This window comes from Heliangelus exortis, chromosome 1 (assembly GCF_036169615.1).
Source record: "Heliangelus exortis chromosome 1, bHelExo1.hap1, whole genome shotgun sequence".
Lineage (NCBI taxonomy): Eukaryota > Metazoa > Chordata > Aves > Apodiformes > Trochilidae > Heliangelus > Heliangelus exortis.
This window is the reverse complement of record NC_092422.1, coordinates 43,100,367-43,122,716: the sequence shown is the minus strand read 5'-3', so window position 1 is coordinate 43,122,716 and position 22,350 is coordinate 43,100,367. Positions and strand designations below refer to the sequence as shown.

General features: G+C 35.0%; 1 protein-coding gene across 6 annotated transcripts in view; it reads left to right on the top strand.

Moving 5' to 3' along the window:
* The window catches only part of RBM26 (RNA binding motif protein 26), a 50,655-nt gene that overhangs the window by 24,511 nt on the left and 3,794 nt on the right, over nt 1-22,350 (top strand). For 4 of the 6 annotated variants that reach the window (XM_071741657.1, XM_071741679.1, XM_071741668.1 and 1 more), the window contains exons 13-21: nt 1,961-2,092; nt 2,871-2,942; nt 5,966-6,094; nt 8,311-8,385; nt 9,007-9,177; nt 14,433-14,537; nt 16,980-17,189; nt 18,567-18,653; nt 20,521-20,634. In XM_071741657.1, the coding sequence (XP_071597758.1) occupies nt 1,961-2,092; nt 2,871-2,942; nt 5,966-6,094; nt 8,311-8,385; nt 9,007-9,177; nt 14,433-14,537; nt 16,980-17,189; nt 18,567-18,653; nt 20,521-20,634 (1,095 nt within the window). The remainder of the gene's footprint in view (nt 1-1,960; nt 2,093-2,870; nt 2,943-5,965; nt 6,095-8,310; nt 8,386-9,006; nt 9,178-14,432; nt 14,538-16,979; nt 17,190-18,566; nt 18,654-20,520; nt 20,635-22,350) is intronic. The other 2 variants (XM_071741700.1, XM_071741690.1) reach the window with 1 other exon arrangement.

Genomic DNA, 22,350 nt, shown 5'->3' with positions numbered 1-22,350 from the left:
AATTTAGAGTTTGAATTCAAACCTATAAGTATCTATGATGCTTGATCTGAGCTAGTGTTAATCATAATGGTATTTGTTTTCTAACCTGGTTTACATGTGAACAGCCACAAGAGGGCAGTGGAGTATGTTATTTGCATTTATAAAATCATTACCTCTTTTGAGAAGAATAGCTTGAGTAGTTTTTGTCATCAGCTTATTTGCTAATTATGCAGTCCAGCTTGGAGTATTACCTGTGTATTTCCAAACAAATATCTGATCTATATATTTGTTATTTTGCACAACATCCATTTTAAATATTGTTACCTCTTTTTTTGTGATGTTTTTAGCTTCACAGCACTCCAACTTTGCAAAGTTAGCTTTGTTATCTTGAGAATTAATTCCCCTTGGTACCAGGTGACAGTATTAAGGGTTCCTATTTCACAAAAGATGTCCTTTCATCAGGTGTCAGGAAACTACAATTTGAAGTCTGTTATGGGGGGCATACAGTGACAAGAATAATTTAAACAGGAAATGAAAATTTTAAGTGCAGTATTTTCATCTACCTTCACCCTATGTAACAGTTACCAAATTGCTGAGTCATTAAACAGGTATTTTTAATTCATGAGCCTTTCAGAAGCATGAATATTTACTTCCCTTTTCATTGAAATTTATATTTGATACCATATCTACAAATAGTGTGGAAAAATCTTTCCTTAGAGAACTTCACACACAATAAATATTTGAATTTGTCAAGACTTCTGCTGTATTAATTACAGCTGAATTAACTCCACATGTATTTATAATGGTTTCCAGACAGATTTTTTCTGTCTCAGTCACTAAAAACAGACTCTTGAATTTTCTTCCATGTAAAATCAATTGACTTTTAAGTTGTCCCTTCAGTAATATCTGGTTCTAAATAATTTCTTGACCAGTGCTGTTTCCTCAGCAGTATTACTTTAGAAAATTCTTAATGTGGAAATTTTGAAAGGGGTGGATGTACCTAGTAAAGATGGTGGGAGTCAACCATAATAAATCATCAAATAAAAGGCTTCTGCAAGGAAGTGGAAATAATGTGCTCTCCACATCTGTGGTAAATACAATAAGAAGTACTGGGCTTAAAAGGCATCACAGGAGATTTAGATTAGATATTAAGAAATATTTTCAAATGCTAAAGCATACTGAAACACTTTTGCCTGGAGAGGTGATAGGACCTCTTTCATGGGAAATCGGTAAGAACTAGATAGATAGGTACTGTCAGTAATGGCTTAGCTGTAGCTAACTTTGCCCTGGAGTGGAGGAATGGATTAGTGACCTCCTGAGGGTCATAAATATGACAGGAAGCTTGCTTGGAAGCATTTTTTTGGTCTTAAGTGTTAAATGTTATTGTCAAAGAAAAAAAGGCAAGGTGTTAGCTGTCAGGGCAAATCCATGGTAGATTCAAATATCAGCTGCTCTTTTTTCTTCTTCCTCAGTCCCATGACTGCATGTCTCCATATCCTTTTTTTAGTATTTTGTACAAGTTAAACATATACAAGCTGAACAGTGACATATAGCTGTAAAAAGTGTCTTTATGAAGCAAGTTTGTATTCTGCCTTTCTGTAACAAAATGGTTGATGATGAAAGATTTGTGATAGGAATCAAAAGACTGCTTGTTACTTTTTGTTCTGTTCTAACAGATGGAAATTAAGATAGTCCAACTGGACATGAGTAATAAAGTTGTTTGATCACTTCAGTGAGCTCCAAGTGCAAAATAGATGTTATTGCTGTATGAACTACACAAATAATCAGTATAATATCCCAAGTCTTACGAAGTGTTTCTTTTTGCTATCAGGTGAAAAAGACATTGAAATGATAGGAAGTAAGAAGTGCAAATCTAAATGCCATTGCAGCAATCTCAACATGTGTTACTGAACTGTATGTGTAGCAGCTTTTTGTTGTTAATATTATCATGTGCTTCTGGGGGCTTGGGGTGGTGTTACAGGTAATCCAACCCTTAGTCCAGCAACCTACTTTGCCAGCAGTGAAGCAATCAGTCAAGGAGCGATTAGGTCCAGTACCTGCAAGTAATATTGAACCTGCAGAAGCACAGAGTGCCAATACAGAAGTCACTCAGGTATGTATGGAAGTAAAAAAATCAGTTGCACATTTTCCTCTCTGTAATAGCTTTCATAGTGTATGGATGTATGCATTACTTACATGGTGCAAGTAAACATTTACTGCTTGTAAGTGCATCTAATTTGATAGTGAGTGGTGTTTTTCTCAGTTTATTTTTAGTATCACAGCTTTTACTTAGTTTAAAACAAAACACTGAAAATATTTCAGTAGTGTTGCCTTAGTGTGCAGTTTTCAGATTTCAAAAGAAAGCTCGTTTCCATACAAAGAACTCAAAGATATCCTGTTATATATATTAATTTCTTAAACAGCTAAAACTGGTAGAGACCGATGGTCAGCATTTAAAAGTGTTTTCAGTATTTGTACACTTCAGAAAACATTATTAGTTTAAATTCAAACAGCAGCTTTTTGTAATTGATTCCTGCAAACACCATAGTATAAAACACAAAAATGGAGGCATATTTAAAAGGAACTGTGTAGATAGTTCTCATCATGCTACCTTGTCATGGACTTCTTGCAGAAAATACGTAGTATAACCTTGGATTCCAAATTTGGGTTTGGCTTTGTCTTATTTAGTCTATTTATAGATGTATACTTACTGTAAAATTGAATACCTAAACGTAATTTTTTCAGCTGTTTAGTATTGTTTTTTTCTTACATTATTGCTCAAAAGTCTGTGGTTTAATTTGTTAAATATTTTTTCTATATTCCTAACATTTGGAAATACACAGGAAGCAAAATTCAAAAAGTATATTTTAACTATAATTTTGTTTTCTTAGAACGTGACTAAATTATCTGTGAAGGATAGACTGGGTTTTGTGTCAAAGCCAGTTACTCCAGCAACGGAAAAGGTAAGAGAATCTCTCTTATTCTTTTCCTCTCATATTTAATACCAGTGAAAGCTCAAACTCATCTTAGGAGACAGCTAAGTGATTACAAGAAAAATGCTAGGACAGAAGCTGCTGTTCTGCGGTTTTTGTTTTATTATAGCCTTTTCCATTTATTCATTCATGAAAATAACTAGATATGGTCCAGGATCCTTAAAAATATTGGAAAAATACAGAAATAGATTTTAAAAAATCCCAAAGCATTTTGACACTACCTATGAATCTGTAGAAAGCCTTTCTATACAAATGCTTTTGGACTTCTGTGTCCTACAGAATGTGATGATGTAAACATTTACCCTCTTATTTGGTCTTACAATTTGCAGTACTTGTAAAAAGATAAAAGTGGAAATTAATCAGTACAGGAAGGACAAAGAGAGGTAAGGTGAAAGAGATGCATCTGAATTGTGGTTATGAGTTAAGTATTTTGTCCAGTGATTGCAATTTTCAGAGCAGGAAGCTGTTGATGTTACTTCAGTAGCAAAGTTTGTGATGCAGGTTTCCAGGTTAGCACCTTAGGGGACAGGCATCTCCAGTGAGATCCACTAGAGAAGACTTTGGCTTGATAGGCAGCAAGTTTTATCTGGTAACAACATTCCTCTGCCTAGGTATATATTTCTATTGGGAATTGGCTTGACCTGAAATGAATGAGGCATCCACTGCATTTTCCCCCATCCCTCTTCTTCCCCTGCCTTCTTGCAGTATGGTATTTAATGTATTTAGTGGAAACTAACAAGTAAAATTCACTCCAAAGACAGTATGCTCTACTTAGCATACAAAGGTAACAATACTTAATGTTGATTTGTAATACTAGAGGATGTCTCTTTGACTCATTTCAAGCTGAGCAGTCCATCTAAATCCACTGATCTTGGCTTCTTTCTTGTATTTTGTTGTTGATTTGATTAGTTGCATTCTTGTTGTCCTGAATTAGTTGCAGATAAATATCTTACTGTGTATTCCTGAACTACATTTTACATACATACTACATATTTACCTTAGAAATAGAAAGTCTTTTTCAGTTTGCGTGGGAATACTGTTTTTTCCTTCATTCTGTAATTCTACAAAGAGTATATTAATGCCAAAATGGTTCTCTGACATGTTGTCTTACAGTCCAGACTGATGTTCATTAGCTGTTAGGCTGTTGAGTGAACTGGTTGTGAAGCAGCTGTTTCCTTTGGCAATATAATAGTTCTGAAACTTGGTTTGGCCTGGTTTTGCTTACTGCAGTCCCTCTTCAAGGAAATACCTTGCTTAATTTGCAGTGACAACATTATATAAACATTAGAAATTAAAAAATTGACAGCTTACAAAAAAACATAGATGATGTTTCCTGGATAGGGTTTTTTTTGCTTATTGTTGAGTGCAGGGTCTGACAAAAACTTTCCAATAAGTGAGTAGGTAGCTGTGCTTCCAAAAGACCAGGAGAAAAAGGAGATGAAAGTAGTCATGGTGAGATCTTGTAAGATCTGAATTGGATCCTACATTAACCTATGAAGAGATTTACACTATTCCTTCCATTGGAAAGTGTTGAGGGATTTAAAAGACATGAATGTGTTGTTACTTGGCTTTCTTTGTCAGCTGATGCAGGTACATTTGCTGGTGCATCTTTCTTTATGTTAAAAGAGATAAGTAAGCGTGGCTGATTCTTCCATAAAGACACTTCAGGTCCAAAGGAGTGTTGGTGTTTTTGTCTTAACTTGGTCTTCAGTTTGTTTGTAATGTAGCCTGTCCTAAAGCTACTCTGTAATAGAAAGTATGTGATCAGGACGTTCATACCTTACACAGAAATGTGCTTTAATAAGTTGAAAAAAATTTCTTCATCTTCTTTTTTAAGGTCTGCTTAGAGCATTTTATATCACTTTTTATAATACCTCATACCATACGTTTTTTTTTGTTATTGTTCTCTCTGCACTGCCTACTCCATAAAATACTTTACTGTGGGAAGAAATGTTATAAATAGTGCAATGAAGTGAAAAGCTTTTATATGAAGCATTCCTGTTGTAAATTCTTCTCATCTCTTGATCTGTTCTGTCTTTCTAATGTTTCTTGGCTGTCTATTTTTTTTATTTCTGTTGATGGGCATTGTGACTATTTTATCGAGGCTCTGCATGCATCTTAATTTTCCACACATACATAAATTACTTTTAAACTCCTGGAAATTAAACTAATTGCATAATTTCTGTGATTTGCTAACAAGATCATGCCTACATTACCTCCAGCACTTAGCTGTTAATTTTTCAATACTAACATGACCAAAATGTCCTTAAAGGGCCATGATAAGAAAACAGAATAGTCTAAATCTTCAGGTATTGTGGGGATGTACATAGTATACTTAGAGAGGTTGCAAGGCAACAACTGTGTACTCAGTAAGTCATGGAAAAATTTTCATACCTAATGGCAAATATAGGAAAGAGAACAGTAGGGACATCAGAGTTAAGTTACTTTTTGTAGATGGTGCAACCTCTGCTTTGCACAAACTGCGTATGAAAAGGAACTATTGTATCCACTTTGGAGGTTAGGTGCTAAAAATATATTGAATTTTTGCTTGGAAAATTCATGCAGCTGTGAAGTTGTATTTCAAATGTTAAAACAAACCAACAAACCATCAAAAAACAAATGAAAACAAAAAGATCGAACCAAAAAAAACCCCAACAACAAAAACTTCCACTATTCTTGGGAAAATACCAGCCTTCCATTTCCTTAATTATGCTCAAGGATGTAAAATCTTATATATTTGAAACTTGGAAGTACATATGAAATATCAGTGGAAAGGATTTATAATATGATGTTCATAATCCCTAGATATCTTTTGTGATGCTGCCTCTTCAAACATTGTTTAATTTGAACAACTCCAAATATAATTGTTACACTAAATTTTTATATTCCATATCATCAAAACAGAAGAAAAGACAGATATATTTTTAAGCACTTGTGTTTTTTTTTTAATTGAAGTTCACTGGCAAAAAAATAAAATGGATTTCCTCCTATAGGTTTTATCCACTTCTACTGGCTTGACAAAAACTGTGTACAACCCTGCTGCTTTGAAGGCAGCACAGAAATCTTTGCCTGTTGTTTCCACTTCCGTGCTAGACTCTAATGAAGCACAGAAGAAAAAACAGGTAAATTAAATATACTTATTTATGAAATGGACCTAGATTAGGAACTTGTGACCACTAGACATAGTGCACTATGTATATTTATCTCAAGAGCATAAATGAAACTAGTTATAAGATTAAATTCAGTGTAACAGTTTCTTTTCAAAGGACAAGAAAATTCAGCATTCTTATGTTATTTTTTTCAGTGCATGTTCAGGCAGCAAAAGCAGTTCTAAAACTGTCTAGAAACTCAAAATGTGAAACACTTTCTGTAAGCAGAATCTTCATGTTTAGGCATGAATTGTCTATTGTGAGTGAGAAGAGAATATAAGAGTGTCACTATTCTTTTCTCTTAGGCCTTTTTGGAACTGGCCTTTATTCTCATTAAACTAGCAGTTATTTTCAATGATTTTTGTACTTGTGACCAAAATTGTTTCTTCACTTGAGAGAAATGAGAAATGTATGACTCTTCACTTTTTTGTTTACAGACTGTGGTTCTCCTGCATCCATTTTTTTTTTTTCCATAATACTAGGTTTTCTTTTTTTTTTTTTTTTTTTTTGTTATCCTAGAGAGAAAATTCATTTGACCTGGATTAGGTCACTTAGTTGTAGCTTAGCTCTTTTAGAATTTTCAAAAGAGCTCTGTAAAGTTTGTTTTTCAAGTTTAGTCTTACTATTCATAAAACCCAATTGTAGGATAGCATTTTTCTTACTGGTTTCAAACCAGAAATTATGAGTTCAGTACTAAGTTAGATTAAAACATTATCATTCTAAGCAGTATACCCATTAAACAAAGAATTTAGTCTGTTAATAAATTTCTGTAACTAACATCTAATATAAGTTGAAGTAACAGCAATTGTAGCTGTGTTTCAATTGTGGCATTGGTCCAGACTTTAAAGAAATAACTTGCAATTTCAGAATTTAATTTTGTATTTGTCCCCTAAAACATGTTTTTCAGAATTAGACCTTTAATTTTTCAAGTTAAGATGCTAATTGCCTGTGAAATGGCAAAAAGCTTGTAATAAAATTACTGACTCATGAGAACAGCTGTAGGTTTTGGTTTTCTTGAGAAGATGCTGAAGATGGGGCTAAGTGATTGGTGCTTTTTTCATGTACTCTTATGTTCTTTCCTGTCTTCAGAAATTTCCATTGCAATATACTAGTACTTGTAGAAAAACATGATTTTGTACTGCTCACTCCTTTCTTGCCTCCTATCTTCTTAGTTTTTCTTAGCATTCATCCCCTTGTCTTATCTTCCCTTTCCCTTTAGAAAAATTATTGCACCCTGTTTTAAAGAACTAACATTTAATGCAGCAGCATTTGTCAGTATTTGGGAAGACATATGAAAACCTTACTACTGTTTCTCTATTATGGCTGTTGTGCTTTTACATTCTTTATGTGAGGTGATCCACTTGCAGTCTGATCCCAGTTGGCTGGTGATCTAGAGGTGCAAAATTGTCTTTTGCTTCCCCTCTTTTATCCCATTAAATATGTTGGTGTCAGGGCTCTTAATTGTTTTCTATGGGTATCTAAGACTTTTACAAACTGTGTCTGAGAGTAAGAAGCAATTGCTTTCTCTCAGTGGGCAGAAGTAGGAGCTGAGCATGGCAGCTGTGGCATCTTCTCCTGTTTCTCTTTCTGAGTGCAGTATCTCACAAATATATCAGTATCAGTTCATTTTGATTTGCTCATTGTAATGTCAAGATTTTTTTAAAATTAGATTGGGTGGTAGTACATGTTACTTCCAAGTTACAGTAGTCACATGCAAAAGAGTTTTTTCTGGGTAACATTTTAACTTTAAAAATAGAGTGTGTTTTCTTTTTGCTTGTAACTGTACCAGAGAATGTGCTTTAATCGATAAACTTGATTTACAGTTACTTTCAAGATATTGTTCCTGTGCAATTAAATTCTTCCATGTTGTATCTCTTGAGGCAGTGTATTATTTTGCATTTCAGCTTTCAGCAGAGTTGTGTAAGAGGTTCCTTTGTAGGGAAGTAATAATGAAGTCTTTGGAGCACAGATGTAATGAAGGAAGTTCATTTTATCTTTTGCTAATTTGGTGATGCATTCTTTTCCAAAACATAATTTGAAATACTGCCTATTGATACCTTGAGTTTATGTTACTAACTTCTTCCCTGCTACAGCAAGTAACTACTGTAGAGTTGTCAGGCATAGTGTATTTTTTTCCTGGTATTGGTTTTGAAAATCTAGAAACTTCTTGTAATTTTTTACGCCTCTAGGAAGCATTACGACTTCAACAAGATGTGAGAAAGAAGAAGCAAGAAATCCTAGAGAAGCACATTGAAACACAAAAGGTAAAATGTTAGCATTAAAGAAAGGCAGTCATAAAATCTCAGTTCACTTCTCTAAAATATTTCAGAATTGTAAGCATGAGCTACAAAATAACTTAGTGTTCTTATTATGATGTGATCTTACTATTTTAAGTTTAGAGTTTTAACCTAACATGTCTTGCTAGTTCACTTAAAAATCTACAAGCTTATGCAAATTGGATTTTATTTTAGCTGAAATTGCCTAATTTTGGTATAGTGTGCATATATTTTTTTTGAGAAGTGGAAACCTGAGAGCTCTACTTGATAAAAGCGGGAAAAATTGATGTAGAAAAGTATGTATGACTGTGTTCAGGCTTAGTAGGAGAAAAAGACATAAGCATCATTTAAATTGCAAAAAAGTTTTGAAATAATTTTAATATGTTGAGCAAATCTGCCCCGATGAAATGGAGATATCAGATGTTAGCAAATTAACTAATGAGAGATTCAGTCAAAGATTTTTATTTAATATAAGCTATTAAAGGCCAGTTGAGTTTGAAGATCAAGCAAAAGAAACACTCTGTTTTTCCATTAGTTATAATGAAAACTTGGAAACAGATCTGTAACAGCAGTTGATGAGTAAAAAGAATATTTTTTTACATTTGACAGATGCTGATTTCAAAGCTGGAGAAGAATAAAACCATGAAGTCAGAAGACAAAGCAGAAATAATGAAAACACTGGAAATTTTGACAAATAGCATTACCAAGCTAAAGGATGAATTAAAAGGTGTATCACCAGGAGGAGGGACTCCTTTAAAAAGCATGAAAACTAAGACTCAGGTACTCAAGTTTTGGTCATCTTTTTAATAAGATGAATTAATGTGCTCCTGTCAGCAGAATGAAAATATGCAGCCACATCAGCGCTATTTAGAACTGTACTGATTTAATTTTGAAGTCTTCTTTGAAGTGAGATTCGTTTTGCCCTCTTTTAAAAGGAATATAGTTAATATTAAACCCATGCTATTTTAATGAAAGGCTTATCCACTGTTACATAGATACTATATAATCTAGAAAACAAAAGAAAGACAACAAACCAAAATTCTATTATTATTTCTTTTGCCTTACCTGGTCTTTTGCATATAGTGTGTTTTGTTCTTATATTTTAACAGAAATCATGAAAATACTATTTCTTATGCAAAGGATTATTGCCATGCAACACAGATATCTTCTGGTCAGGTTTAATACACAAAGCAAACTTCATTAAGCAAGTTGACTGCTGTACTAGTACATAATTTTATGAGGTGTTTTTTTTCTTTTGTTACTGAAAATGTTAGCTATATTGAGCTTTCTAAGACTGAAGTTTATAGTGATCAGTTTTCCTTTGATCTGGCTACCCATGGTTTGGTTGTATCTATGAGAGTAGTTTCCCTCCTCTACTCTAATTCTTGTTAGTATATGACTATAACCTTTTTCCCAGCTGCTTTAAGATGCAATTATATTAAGTTTTAAAAATCCAGTATTTTGGTTTTTATAGAATTATTTATTCCCAAACAGGTGAGAAGGTAGTTCAGATTTAAGCAAAATTTGAGAAGTAACATTTGAAGAAATCATTGTATTCTTTGCATTATGAGCTTTTCTTTCTTTATCAAATGAGGAAATTTCAGTTCTTAAATCTTCAGAATGCTTAGTTGTCTTTTAAAAGCTGGTATAGTATTACATCCCTGATTCAACTTGAATGCGTCATTAATTTTCAGTTTGAAACAGTATTTCTGCCACCTTATTTTGTATTGAAATATAGGCATTAAAATTATCTGCAGTTTAAGTTACAGCAGTGTACACTTTCGATAAGAAATGTCAAAAAGAAGTACTGAAATGATCTGTATTTATTCAGCTGTAGCTTCTTACGCCTGGATGTTATCTGATACTTATCCACACAGAGTGTCTGTACACATGGATGAAGTCCCACCCCCCCTGTCCCCTTCTTATCCTGAAGTCAAACAATCCCCACTCTGTCAGCCTCTGGTCATACAGCAGACACTCCAGTCCCCCAGTCATCCAAGTGGCCTTTTGCTGGACTCTGTCCAACATCTCTCTCTTGTGCTGAGGAACCTGGGGCTGGACAAAGCCCTGCATGTGTGCTCTCACCACTCCAAAGTAGAGAAGGATCACCTCCCTTGACCTGCTAGTGGTGCTCTTTCTACTCCAGCTTAGGAGGCTGTCAGCCTTCTTTGCCACAAGGACACATTGCTGGCTCATCTTCAACAACTTCATCTTCAACAGGACCCCTCAGGCCTGTACTGGTTGTTGCAGTTATTCCTCCCCAGTTGCAGGACTTGGCATTTCCCTGTGTTGAAATCTTTATGTCCTGTTGCACCAGGTGACAGAAGAATGGAAACACAATCAGCTGCTGTAGCAGCTACTCTTGAATTTTGTATTGCTCACAAACTTGCTAAGGACACACTGTCCTACCATCCAGGTCTCTAATGAAGATATTAAACAGTATTGACTGCTGAGGTAAACCTCTAGTGACAGGTCTCCAGCTGGACTTCCTCTCACCGATCAGAACCCTTTGGACCCAGCAGTTCAGCCAATCTCACTATCTCTGTATGCTTTTGGCTGTGTGGGGGGGATGTGGATGGCAGTATAGAAAGTCTTACTGAAGTCTAGATAAACAACCCACTACTCTGCTCACTAGCCAAGCCAGTTATCTCATTGTAGGTGACTGTTAAGGTCAGGCATGATTTCTCCTTCCCTTTCCTCAGTCATCTTCTTGTTTTTAATATGCTTGGAAGTGGTTTCCAAGCCTTTGGAAGATAAGATTGTTGGCTCCTTCATCCTCGGAGGGATTGTGGTGATGCTGTCCAGCATGTAGTTCCCAGATCTTTTTGCTGACTTGATTCTCTTCCAGCCAAGGTAAGTCTTCCTTACTCCAGGATTTTCCACTGGTCTCAGGATCTGGGATTGCTGAAGGCAAGTCTTTCCAGTATAGGCTAAGGAGTAGGAGGTATTGAGTACCTAGACTATTCCTGTGTCCTTTGTTGCCCAGTTCTCTTTCACATTCTAATGAATGTCAACCCATATTATTCACCACATGGTGCTCCTGACAGGCTGACTCCTTTTGCAGTTCACAGGCATGTGCAGAAACCTTTTTTCTTGTTCCACACCCCCTTGCCAGATTCAGCTCCAGATAGGCTTTGGCTTTCCAAACCAATGCCTGCATGATCAGGCAGTTTCTCTTTATTCCTCCTCTGATCAGACCTGCTTCCATCTCTTGTACATCTTGGTCTTGGATTTAAGTTTTGTTAGGAGCTCCTTGTTCCTCCTGGCAGGCCTCCTGTCCCCCCTTCCTTTATTTCCTGTATTCTGTGCAACTTGTGGAATGTGATTCTTGAAAATCAACCTGCCTTTCAGGCAGATATCCAGGCCCAGGGTCTTAAAACAGGAGTTGTCTGAAGAAGTTGTCCAGTTGTTTGAAGGAAGCCACATCTATTTCTTTTATCTGACTCTGCAACATGTAGCACAGACCCACTGCAGCATGTAACACACAGTGGTCTTCCATCTTGACTCAAACTTTTGACAGGCTCATCACCCATACCCAGGCAGAGCTCTGTGCATGCAGACTGCACTGCCACTTAAAGGGTGACTCCTGCTCCTCACTGTTCTGGCTTTTCCTTTTGTAAGAGACACCATGGGTCACTGCAACATTCCAGTTGCATGAGTTTTCCTTTGGTGTTTCTGTGCTCTCTGAGATTGTAGCCCTGTTAACTGCACACAGACATCTAAGTCATCCTCTTTATTGCACATGCTGTGTGTGTTAGTTTACCAGCATTTCAGGGAGACACTGATTTCCTAGGAAAGAAATGAGATCTTGCTCCACGATACTGTTCTGTAGGCCATCCCTCATTTATATGGATTGCTATGTGTATGCTTGGGTTGGTCTCTTCAACCCAATTTTGCTGGTTTTCTAATCTCCTGTGCCTGTATCATCCTTTGCTTTGCAACTTGGTCTGCCACTTCCTTGTGTGATTGTTTTTTTCATTTGGTGAAGTGAGGTGATACACTAATTTGAATTAGTTCCAGTGAGGTTTCTAAGCTGTTTTTTCATTTATTTTGTAGTCAGGAAAGGAAAGAAGCATTTTAAGCAAACCCATTTCATAATGGACAAAATATCCAAGCTGTAGAAAAGTTGCTTTTATTACAACCTCAGGGAGGTTGTACATTATTTGTGAGCATTGTTTTGTTAACATTTGAAAGAGAAAACAATCAAGTCTCATCTGACCTTTGTGAAAGTAAGGAATTAGCAAGAGCCTTCTATTAAAATTTACAACTTTGACAATTTTATGAAAGATCTAGCTCTAGGTTCTCTTACATATTCTTAGCATTTAAAACCTTGTCAGCTTAGAAGACATAGCAAACTGGAAGCTTTAGGTAGGTGAGGCCTCTGTGGCTGTGCCATCATCTCTACCTATTTTGGCTTGTCCTAGTTCCCACAGATTATAAGGAACTCTTCCCCCTGAGTCTGGAAATCATTGTTGGTTCTTGGGATGTCCATTCTTGGTGTGCTTCTTGGTATTGTCTTCTTGAGACCTGGCACACCTCTGCAAAAGGGCAGTCTTCATTCAGAGCACTAGAAAAACCTCAGAAATCTTCAGACTTTATGACACCTATGTCACTGACTGCTTATGAGTTCTGTTGGTCATTAAACTTCACAAGTGGATGATGTGTCATTGATGTATTACAGCCCAGAGGGATTTGAGAGGAACACTGTTTTGAGTTTGAAAACTTTGAAAATCATTGTACAGAAGATAATGAGGTTTTTAATTTTATTTTTTTGTTTTTTCTGTGGTTGCCATAAACAGTCAGAGAATGGGGCTGTGAGGGGGTCAGGTTGAAGTTTTCCAGTTGAATAATCCAGCTTTTTTTCTTTTAAAGCTTCCAGGAAAAAAAAAAAAAAAGAAACAAAAAAGCCCCTTCCTAATCATTCACTGGTGATACTTGGTTTCCAACTGTCACAACTGCGAAACCTTCATCTCTTGACAACCAGCCTTTGAATGGTTACATGCTGTGGTTTTGTATCAACAGGTGTAACTCTTTCACAGTCATCTATAATTTTACCTTTCATTTGTGATGTCACTAGAACGTTTGGTTGCTGCATTTTCCATTTAAAAGTATATATATTACAAAAAAAAAAAAAAAAAAAAAGCAAGCTTTCTGTTTGGAACAGTTTCAAGTAAAATTTTCATGGTCACATAAAGCCCTTTCCTGCATCTGTGCCAGCACCTACACCTTATTGACTGCAATGAACATGCCTAAATTTGGGTTCAAATATTTTTGAACTTTCTTGTAGATTTTTTTTTTTTTAAGGCACTGTGTGCTGGAAGTGCATCAGACCAGCATTTTATTAGCAGTGATCTTATTACTGTGGGTTTGGGGTTTTTTTTGTACTGTGGTCTGAACAGAACTATCATTTGTGCTTTTTTGCATTATGTAATTGTACTAAACTTAGATGCTTTTTCTCATTAACAATTACAGATTTTGCATTCATTCCTAATTGTCCTGCTATTTTCTTTCTTGTAGAATCCCTTTTTATCTCATCATCACTACTTAATAATTTTGCATCTTCTATTTTGTGAATATCTATTTTAGAAAAAATTCCATTGGCTTTGGCTGTGCATGGTAATCTAAAAGCTTCGATGTCACCAAGCTCAGAAACAAACTGCTACACATCAAAGTTTTATCTTGCCAAGAAGGCTCCTAAGCTTGTGCTTCGAAGATGGAAACCTAGCATAGTAAGCAGTATACCTGCAAAGTCACAGCTGCCACCTGAATTAATAAGTCACAACTTGGTTTCACAACAGCTTCTTGTTTTCAAATTCCTTAGAATTTATAGGAACTTGTTTTCCAGGTAGAGGTTCTGTGGCAGGCCTCTGCCATACCTAGAGGCCAACTCTGGCCAGTCTTTTAAGTCACTGTGTATTTTTAAGTAGACATCTGATAATAGTGTAGCAATAGATTCTTAGATTTTATCAGAAAATTGTTTCCTCAGTAGAGAATGTCAGCTGTGGAACTAATAATTTACCATAACAATTTCTTAGATGCAGAAAGAGTTACTAGATACTGAACTGGATTTATACAAGAAGATGCAAGCTGGGGAGGAAGTTACTGAATTAAGACGAAAATATACAGAGCTACAGCTGGAAGTATGTTTGTCTTTTCTTTTGTAGCAATTAACTTTTAACCAAATGTTTTCATATATGTTTATTAGTTTGTGTGCTGTATCAAACTGTTTTTTTTTCCAGAGTGCAATATCGAGTTTCATGTAGATGGAGGCATTTAGCGATAGTATTTTAGAAAATCAGTTTCTGAATCCCACTGAGGTAGAGAAATAGTATTGTCTTTAATTTTGATTGCTATTCTGTTTAAATTCTGTAACTATTTCAATGATGTGACATTTATAGTTTTGTGGTAGTAGTATTTCTTGAGAGCATGGAGTATTTTTAAATTATTGCTTGTTGATGGTGTTGTGTTTCATACAGAAGAGCTAAAACCCACTGCTTGATCTTTTATTCTTAAACATAAACAAAAAAGGCTGAAGTGCCAAAAGCAGTATTATTACATCATTGGTTTCAAGAGAAAGAGGACTTACCGAAAGCAAAAAATACAGTGTTTCAAGAAGTGTTCAATTTATAGAACACTTTTTAAGGACTTGCTTTTAAAAATTTTCAGAAGGCTGTGCAAGATAATTCATATCAGTGTCTTAATTTGAGACATTCTGAATGCTGTGGGTGTTATTCTGTTAGATTGCATTATCTTGCCTATATGATTGTGTAATAAATGCTTAATTGCATGATAATCTTATCTTTTCTACTGTTAAACAGGCTGCTGTGTTGCTTAAATCATTCATAATGAAGTCTGGTTATGTCTTGTGTATAACTACATATGAACACAGTGCACATACCTATGGCTGAGTTGCATTAAAGTCTTACTTTAAAACCGAGTTGTTAGGCAGCTTTGGTAATTGTAAAAATAGGTTTATTAATAAGCCAAGCAAATTGAATAGAGATGCCATAAAAGGTTATGTTAATGATATATATTCTGATGGTGAATAATTATTTCATAGATGTACCCGAAAGCTGTTACGCAAATCGTACGTTTAGAAAATTTGTGAATTGAATGATCTGTAAAATAGAAGAAGAAAAGTGGGTGGGTGTCCAAGATGAAGTTACACTGTAGTTGAGTGTAGTAATCTTACTCCATCTCTTATGGACTCTGTTTGTATTTCAAGCTGGAAAAAAAATGTAACTCTTTCAGGAGAATTAATTTTTCTAGTAAAATTAATATTCTGAAGCCTTTAGCAAGTACTGCTCAAAGTAGATGGAGAAGAACAGAGTTATTTGTAAAGCACACTGGTGCGTTACGAGGAACGTGGAATGTGTCCCTTGTATAATTTACAAGAGGGATATAGACTTTTTTTCCTCTTGATGTTTGTTTGATTCTTCAGTATTCTTACAATTTCTTATGCAAATATTCTGTTCATTTATTGTCTTTGTGACTTTTACTTCTACAATATTCATGTGTTGCTTCTGCCGCTCATAACCTGCTGTTCCTTTTCAGCTGGCCCTGATTTTTCCATGAGAAAACCCAAACAGTATACAGCTTGATTGTTCAGTCAGCATAATCCTTAACTTCCTGGATTCATTTAAAACATTTTGAAATATTTTTAGAAACCTCGAACCAAAACACAGTAACAGAAAAAACACAAAAAGTGAACTATATACTATTGTGAGCTTATCTGAATAATTTCATTAATAAAACCATAGTAGATCGATCTTTGTGTGTGTGATATCACTGGCATGCATTAAAAAAATGCTTTATTTATGAACAGTAGGGTTTGTTAAAAACATTGCTTTGGTGATTTCATTTTATGTTTGAGTCTTTTCATTTTACATTTGAGTCTTACACCAAACCTATCCGGGTTTGAAAAGATTATTGTTTTTATTGTTGTAAACATCGGAATCAAATCCATGAAAGTGCCTTTTTGAAACTTAAAATAACTTTCTAAAAGTATTTTTTAAATGACTGTCAGAGGTATTGTCATCGGCCCTCTGCCTTTTCTCGAAGGCTGCATGCCAGTTCTTTAGAAAGGATACACAGGCACTGTGGGAATGGAAATTAGTGAGTACTTAGAGCCATATAACTAAAGTGAATACTTTGTCCTTGGAGGTGCTTTTTACAGCCCTGGTTTCGTGCAGAAGTCCTGGGTGGACTTTCGGAGACAAATAAAGTAATCAGATACCATATCAAGAAAATTTGTTGAGGAAATTTCAGATGATGTACTGTGGTTCCCTTCTCCTGTGAGGACCTATTTTCACAGATAAGGGCTCTTTTGCTATCTGACTTTAATACCTGGTTCTTTTTTTCCTATTTCCATCTTAATTTTGATGTATTAATAATTAACAGTATTAGCTTTAATGTTCTTAACATGTTCATCTTTTGCTATTTTAAGACCTGTAAGCTGCTCTTTCTGAGGCTTGTTTTAGGATGCGTTTTTAGGAAACATCAGAATGTGTGATTATTACTTTTGTCTAAATATTTAGCTTATGAATTTTAATACATCAATATGTTATGTATAAACATCTTAGGCTGCCAAACGAGGGATTCTTTCTTCAGTTCGTGGTAGAGGGGTTCATGCAAGAGGTCGGGGTGCATCACGTAGCAGAGGTAGAGGAATACGAGGCCGGGGTAGAGGCAGAGGAGTTCCTGTGCATGCAGTTGTGGATCATCGACCTAGGGCATTAGAAATCTCTGCATTTACAGAGAGTGATAGAGAAGATCTTCTTCCTCATTTTGCGGTATGTGGCAGTTTCACTTTTTCTGTTCTTTGGATGCCATTCTTCTGCTGAGTGACTTGTTTTCTCTTTATCCAGTGCATCTGAAAATATTACTTAGGAACAATATACTTGTTCATGGAAAAAAGAGGATGCATTAAAAAAAAGTGAAAAATTATACCAACCAAAAAGCTATCTTTATTCTTTTATCTATACTTTGTATAGAGATGCATAACAAGACCAGACATTTATACATGCTTATATATATGTGTGTGTGTATTTAAGGGGAACAAAGGTACTTTCTATAGAGATGTGTAATGGACTTAAATTTGAGCAGGGTCTTTACAAATTCTGGTGTAAAGCTAAGACCATAAAACTTCAAAATGACGCAATGCAAGGCATTTGACCAACCCTAAGATGATTCTGAGACCAGTTTCATTAATGAGTGAAAGAAAAAACTTAACTTTTAATGTACAGCATTATATTGTGATTTATGAATATTGCTAGATTAAATTTTGTTGGTTACAGTTCATGTTTTTCATTTTATTATGTACTTGTCTAACTGAATGTAAAGAATATAAAAATGACAACATAGAATCAGCCACTGTTAAAAGTTAGTTGTATGGTGTCAGTCATAAATTTGCTCAGAACTTAGCATTTCCTTATACTTTGTTTTTCTTGCAGAGACTTAAATTTACAATCTCTAACAAACAAAAATAATAAAACAAAAAAATCCCCCACCTTAGTAGTATCGACAAGTACAATTTTATTGCACTGAAAAAAAATGTTAATTTTTTGGATTGTGCATTTGATGTTTTATACTTTCTCCCAATTCCACGGAAATGCACTGAGCTGTATTTCTGGTTCCTCTGCACATCAGCAGTGCAGTGCACTCCACCTGTACAGATGTTGGGCATCGTGTCTTGCAGTGATGGCAGCATTATAGATAGCAATACCCTATAGACCATTGCAGGAATATATGGGTCATGTTTTTGAGATGCTGAAATCAGTTAAGTTCTGAAACTTTTTCTGCAATCCCCATGTCTAATCTTTTTGTGGAAAAGTTTGGTAATAGACGAACGGAATCATCTCAAGATCCCTTCTTTCTGATCAAGGGAGAAGTACTGAAGCAGAAGAACCTTTTTTTCTTTCATATCTTTACTTCATAGCTGTATGTTTACAATCTGGAAATCCAGACACTACAGCACTTCATTTTTTAAGAAATGCAAGTTAAGAGTGGCTGTATTGCTTGTAAAGACAAGTACTCTGATTGGCATTAAGGCTGTGAAAGGTACACTATTCTAATTTTATATGATTTTTCAGTGAATTGGATTTAGGGCAGCATTTTTAGAGGTGGAGAACTATATCACTAAGCTTTTTTTTATTATTATTTATTAAAAGCAATATGGTGAAATTGAAGATTGCCAGATCGATGACTCTTCTCTCCATGCAGTGATTACCTTTAAGACAAGAGCAGAAGCTGAAGCTGTGAGTAGTCTGTTAAAAATACTCTGCAATATTCAGCTAATTTCTGACTGTTACACTTCTTCTATATTGGATAAAATTCAATACTGCTAATGACATAAAAACATTGTAAAAGAAGTCTAACACAAAATCTTCACTCTATATCATACAAAATTTTTACTGTTATTAGCTGTTTTACCTAAAAATTGACATGGAGTATCTTTTCAGCCTTAGATAGATTTCTGTACCCAAAAGCAGGAAATGGTAATAATTGGATACCAAACATAGAAGTGTAGAGGGAGATAGGAAGCACCTGAAAAAAAGGAGGTAGTACAAAGAATTAAGAAAGATGTGGGCAGGGGGAGAAGGAAGATATGTTTGGTACAAAGGTTGAAGTCAATATAATGTAATTTTTTTTCCTTATGAAGAAGCATTTCACTGCGTTTGTGTGCTTTTCCTCAGTCACTCACAGGTGGATTCTGTCTCAGCTGTGTTCAAGGTGAAGTTGAGAATGTACTCTGGAAAGTGGGGATATTTTAGCTGGGGCAGAGTTCGTGATCCATATGTGAGACATTTGCATTCTGGCTAGGATTAGAACTTAAAATTGTCAAATTATTTTCTGTGTCTAATTGCACCTTCATTTTTAAATTAAAGTTTTATGAAAACTGTGTTTAATCAAATATAGTAAAACTTGTATTTTCCTTAAGCTGTTCTTATATATTATATTTCCACTGGAATTTCTGTGTTTACTACTAAAGCAGATTTAAGCCTGGCAATTGGAGAAGTTGTAGAAGGTAATCATTAAAAACCTCTGTTGAGGCCAACTGCGAAATAAATGCAGTTAATATTTTACCTTCTTAAATGAAAATAGGCCTAGGTTTTATGACCATATGTGTTCTAGCCTGGAAGGAAGAGGATTCCCTATTGCAAAATGTTGCATTTTTATGTAGCAGTAATTTCTTCCAAAGATTACAAGTTGTTTCTGGACCTAAATGTCATATACAAGTACTTTAAAAAATTCTAGTTGTGTGACATTGTGATGAGACCATGGACAAAAAGCTCCTGAGCTGCATTTTAATAAGGATAGAATCTTTTAAATTTATTATAAATTTATATGTACAGATTTAAAATTTATACCTGGGGACTTTAATATCACACAATTCATGTTCAGATGTCATCGAACATGTAATTGTTTCTACATTTTGCATTATGCTGTGCTTTCAGATTGTACTATAAATCTTTGGTGACCATGACAGTTATTTCGGAATGTTGCTAACGCTGATTTATGCTCATTCATGTTACTTTAATTTGAACATACTATTTCCAAAGCAGCCACTTAATGCAGCTGGTACTTAGAAAGGCATGAATATCCCATAAGTTAAAAATTTTTACATTTCAATTACAACAGCTTTACAGGAAGGGTAACATTTGCCAGTAGATTAGGTGGTCATCACAGAGAGGCTTTTTTTGAGTTATTTGGGTTTTTTTTAATTTTAATATATTGAAACATTTGTATTTCTGGGATGTGTTAATTTTTGTAAGTTATGCATTAGTAGTTCTGTGTTAATCTTTGAGAGGTGAAGAAGCCATAAAGATAGTATTAAAAAACAGGATGGTGTTAGTTCACTGTGTTATCCACATTACCAAATGGTTTATGGCTTTCAAAGCTTATTTTCTTCCTGATATATTTTGATCATATCTCTGAAAGGATGTGTCAGTTCCATGTGCACTTTTTTTCAAACTATCAACGGTAACTCAGTACAAATATTACAGCTTACATTTTCTTTTAAAAAACTAGGTTGTTGGTTTATTTCTGGCATTTAAGTATTATTGAAGTTAATTTTTCTTATAGCAAAGAAATATATAACTAAAACATTTAAACTTGTTTTAGGCTGCAATTCACGGATCTCGTTTTAAAGGACAAGAATTAAAGTTGGCATGGAACAAGCCTGTTGCAAGTATGTCAGCTGTTGAAACAGAAGAAGCTGAACCTGATGAAGAAGAAGTAAGCTTACTTTTTCTTCCTTTTCTTTAATTTTTCTTAAAAAAAAAACAACAGCATTTTCAGAAGAAAGGGATCTGTTGATTCTTAGTTAGATTTTGTCCAAAACATGGGGTTTTGTACCATCTAGTTTAAACAGTAATTTTTTAGAGGGTGAAATTTCATAATCTAATTTGCTTTTATAAAGAGATATGGCTTGGGAGATACAAGTGAGGGAATAATTTAGAGTTTTAGTAGCTTCATTCAGACAGCTACAGTACCCCTGCTGAGTGCTAGTCTATATCATGGTTCAGGAAAGATATTAAATCCTTATCCAAATAACTGTAATTGCTTAATGTAGGAATAGTGGGGCAACGTTTCTTGATCCATTTAACTCATTAAACTCAAAATGCCAATGTTTGTGAATTCTGAAAAATAAATACCACTTGGGGATGAAGTCAAGCTGTCTTTTTTCTAATTCATTCTATGTCAGTTAAACTGTATGTACATAATTGCCATATAGTAGCAGAAGCACAAGTACACATTGACTTACTTAATGATAGTATTTTGTATCTTTTTCCCTTGATATTTTGGCAGGCCTACCATAAAAGCAGCTTCATGAGATTGTATTAATAAAACAAAATTTGGTTATTTTTTACATTTTTTAGTATTCACTTTCTGATTTATTTATGATTTTTGTTTGGTTTATTTGGTCTTTTTTGGTTTTTTTTTTTCTCTAAAAGCAGACAGCTTGTCCATTGGCTTTCTTCTCCAAAAATGCTTATTTCCTTTTAGCAAGTCAGTCAAAGACACATAGGCTACCTCCACCACTGAATATTCATATTAGACATTCATGCATTCTCACTAGGTATTATTTTCCTTGTATACACAAACCTCAAGTGTTGTCAGACAGTAATGAGCTGTGAGTGAACAAGAGGCTACACTGGGGAGTCAGAGCATCTTAGATAATTTGTCACTTTTCCTTCAGGGAACTATTGCCTGTGAAGATGAACAGCAAAATATTTGTTTCTACAAGGAGTCTACCTTATTGAGAGGTCTCATTGAGTTACTGCTTCACTGAGACTTCTCCATTTTGCATAATGAAGGAAGGGCATGCAGGGATATTCAAACACTTCAGCAGAGTAAAGGAAGGAAAGTGCAGATACATTGGTAGGTGAACTGAGGTGAGATTCATCTTCTAACCCCACCTGAAGACACTGAGAGTAGAAGGGAACCTCTGGGGTATAGGTAGTGGGGGAAAGGGAATGAAAATTCTGTCTGCCCTGGAAAAGGGAAAGCACAGATGTACAGAGATTTACCAGATGCTTATTAACATCTTGTCAGCTGAGAAGCAACTGTGATAGCAGAACAACTGATTTAGGCCATGGTTGTTCTTAAACAGGAGTCATCAGGTGTGGAAAAAAACCTAGGAGACAGGAGAAAATAGGAGACTATTTTCCGTCATTCATAAATTGATGGACTCATCTAAAACTTTACAGATTGTCCAAATTTAAGTAAAAGGGGGAATTAACTTTTTTTCTTGTTAAGAAATAATTATTTGAGTATTTAGTGGCAGATACATTTTTTTTTTTAATCTTCCCCTTACCATTTATTGTTCTAACACTTTTCTTGAGATCTGATTTTTTTCTTAATAGTCTAGCTGATTTTATTGGACTGTTTCTGCAGTCATTCTTTGGCTAATTATTCTCATGGAATGTATATAGGGGTTGAACTTGAATC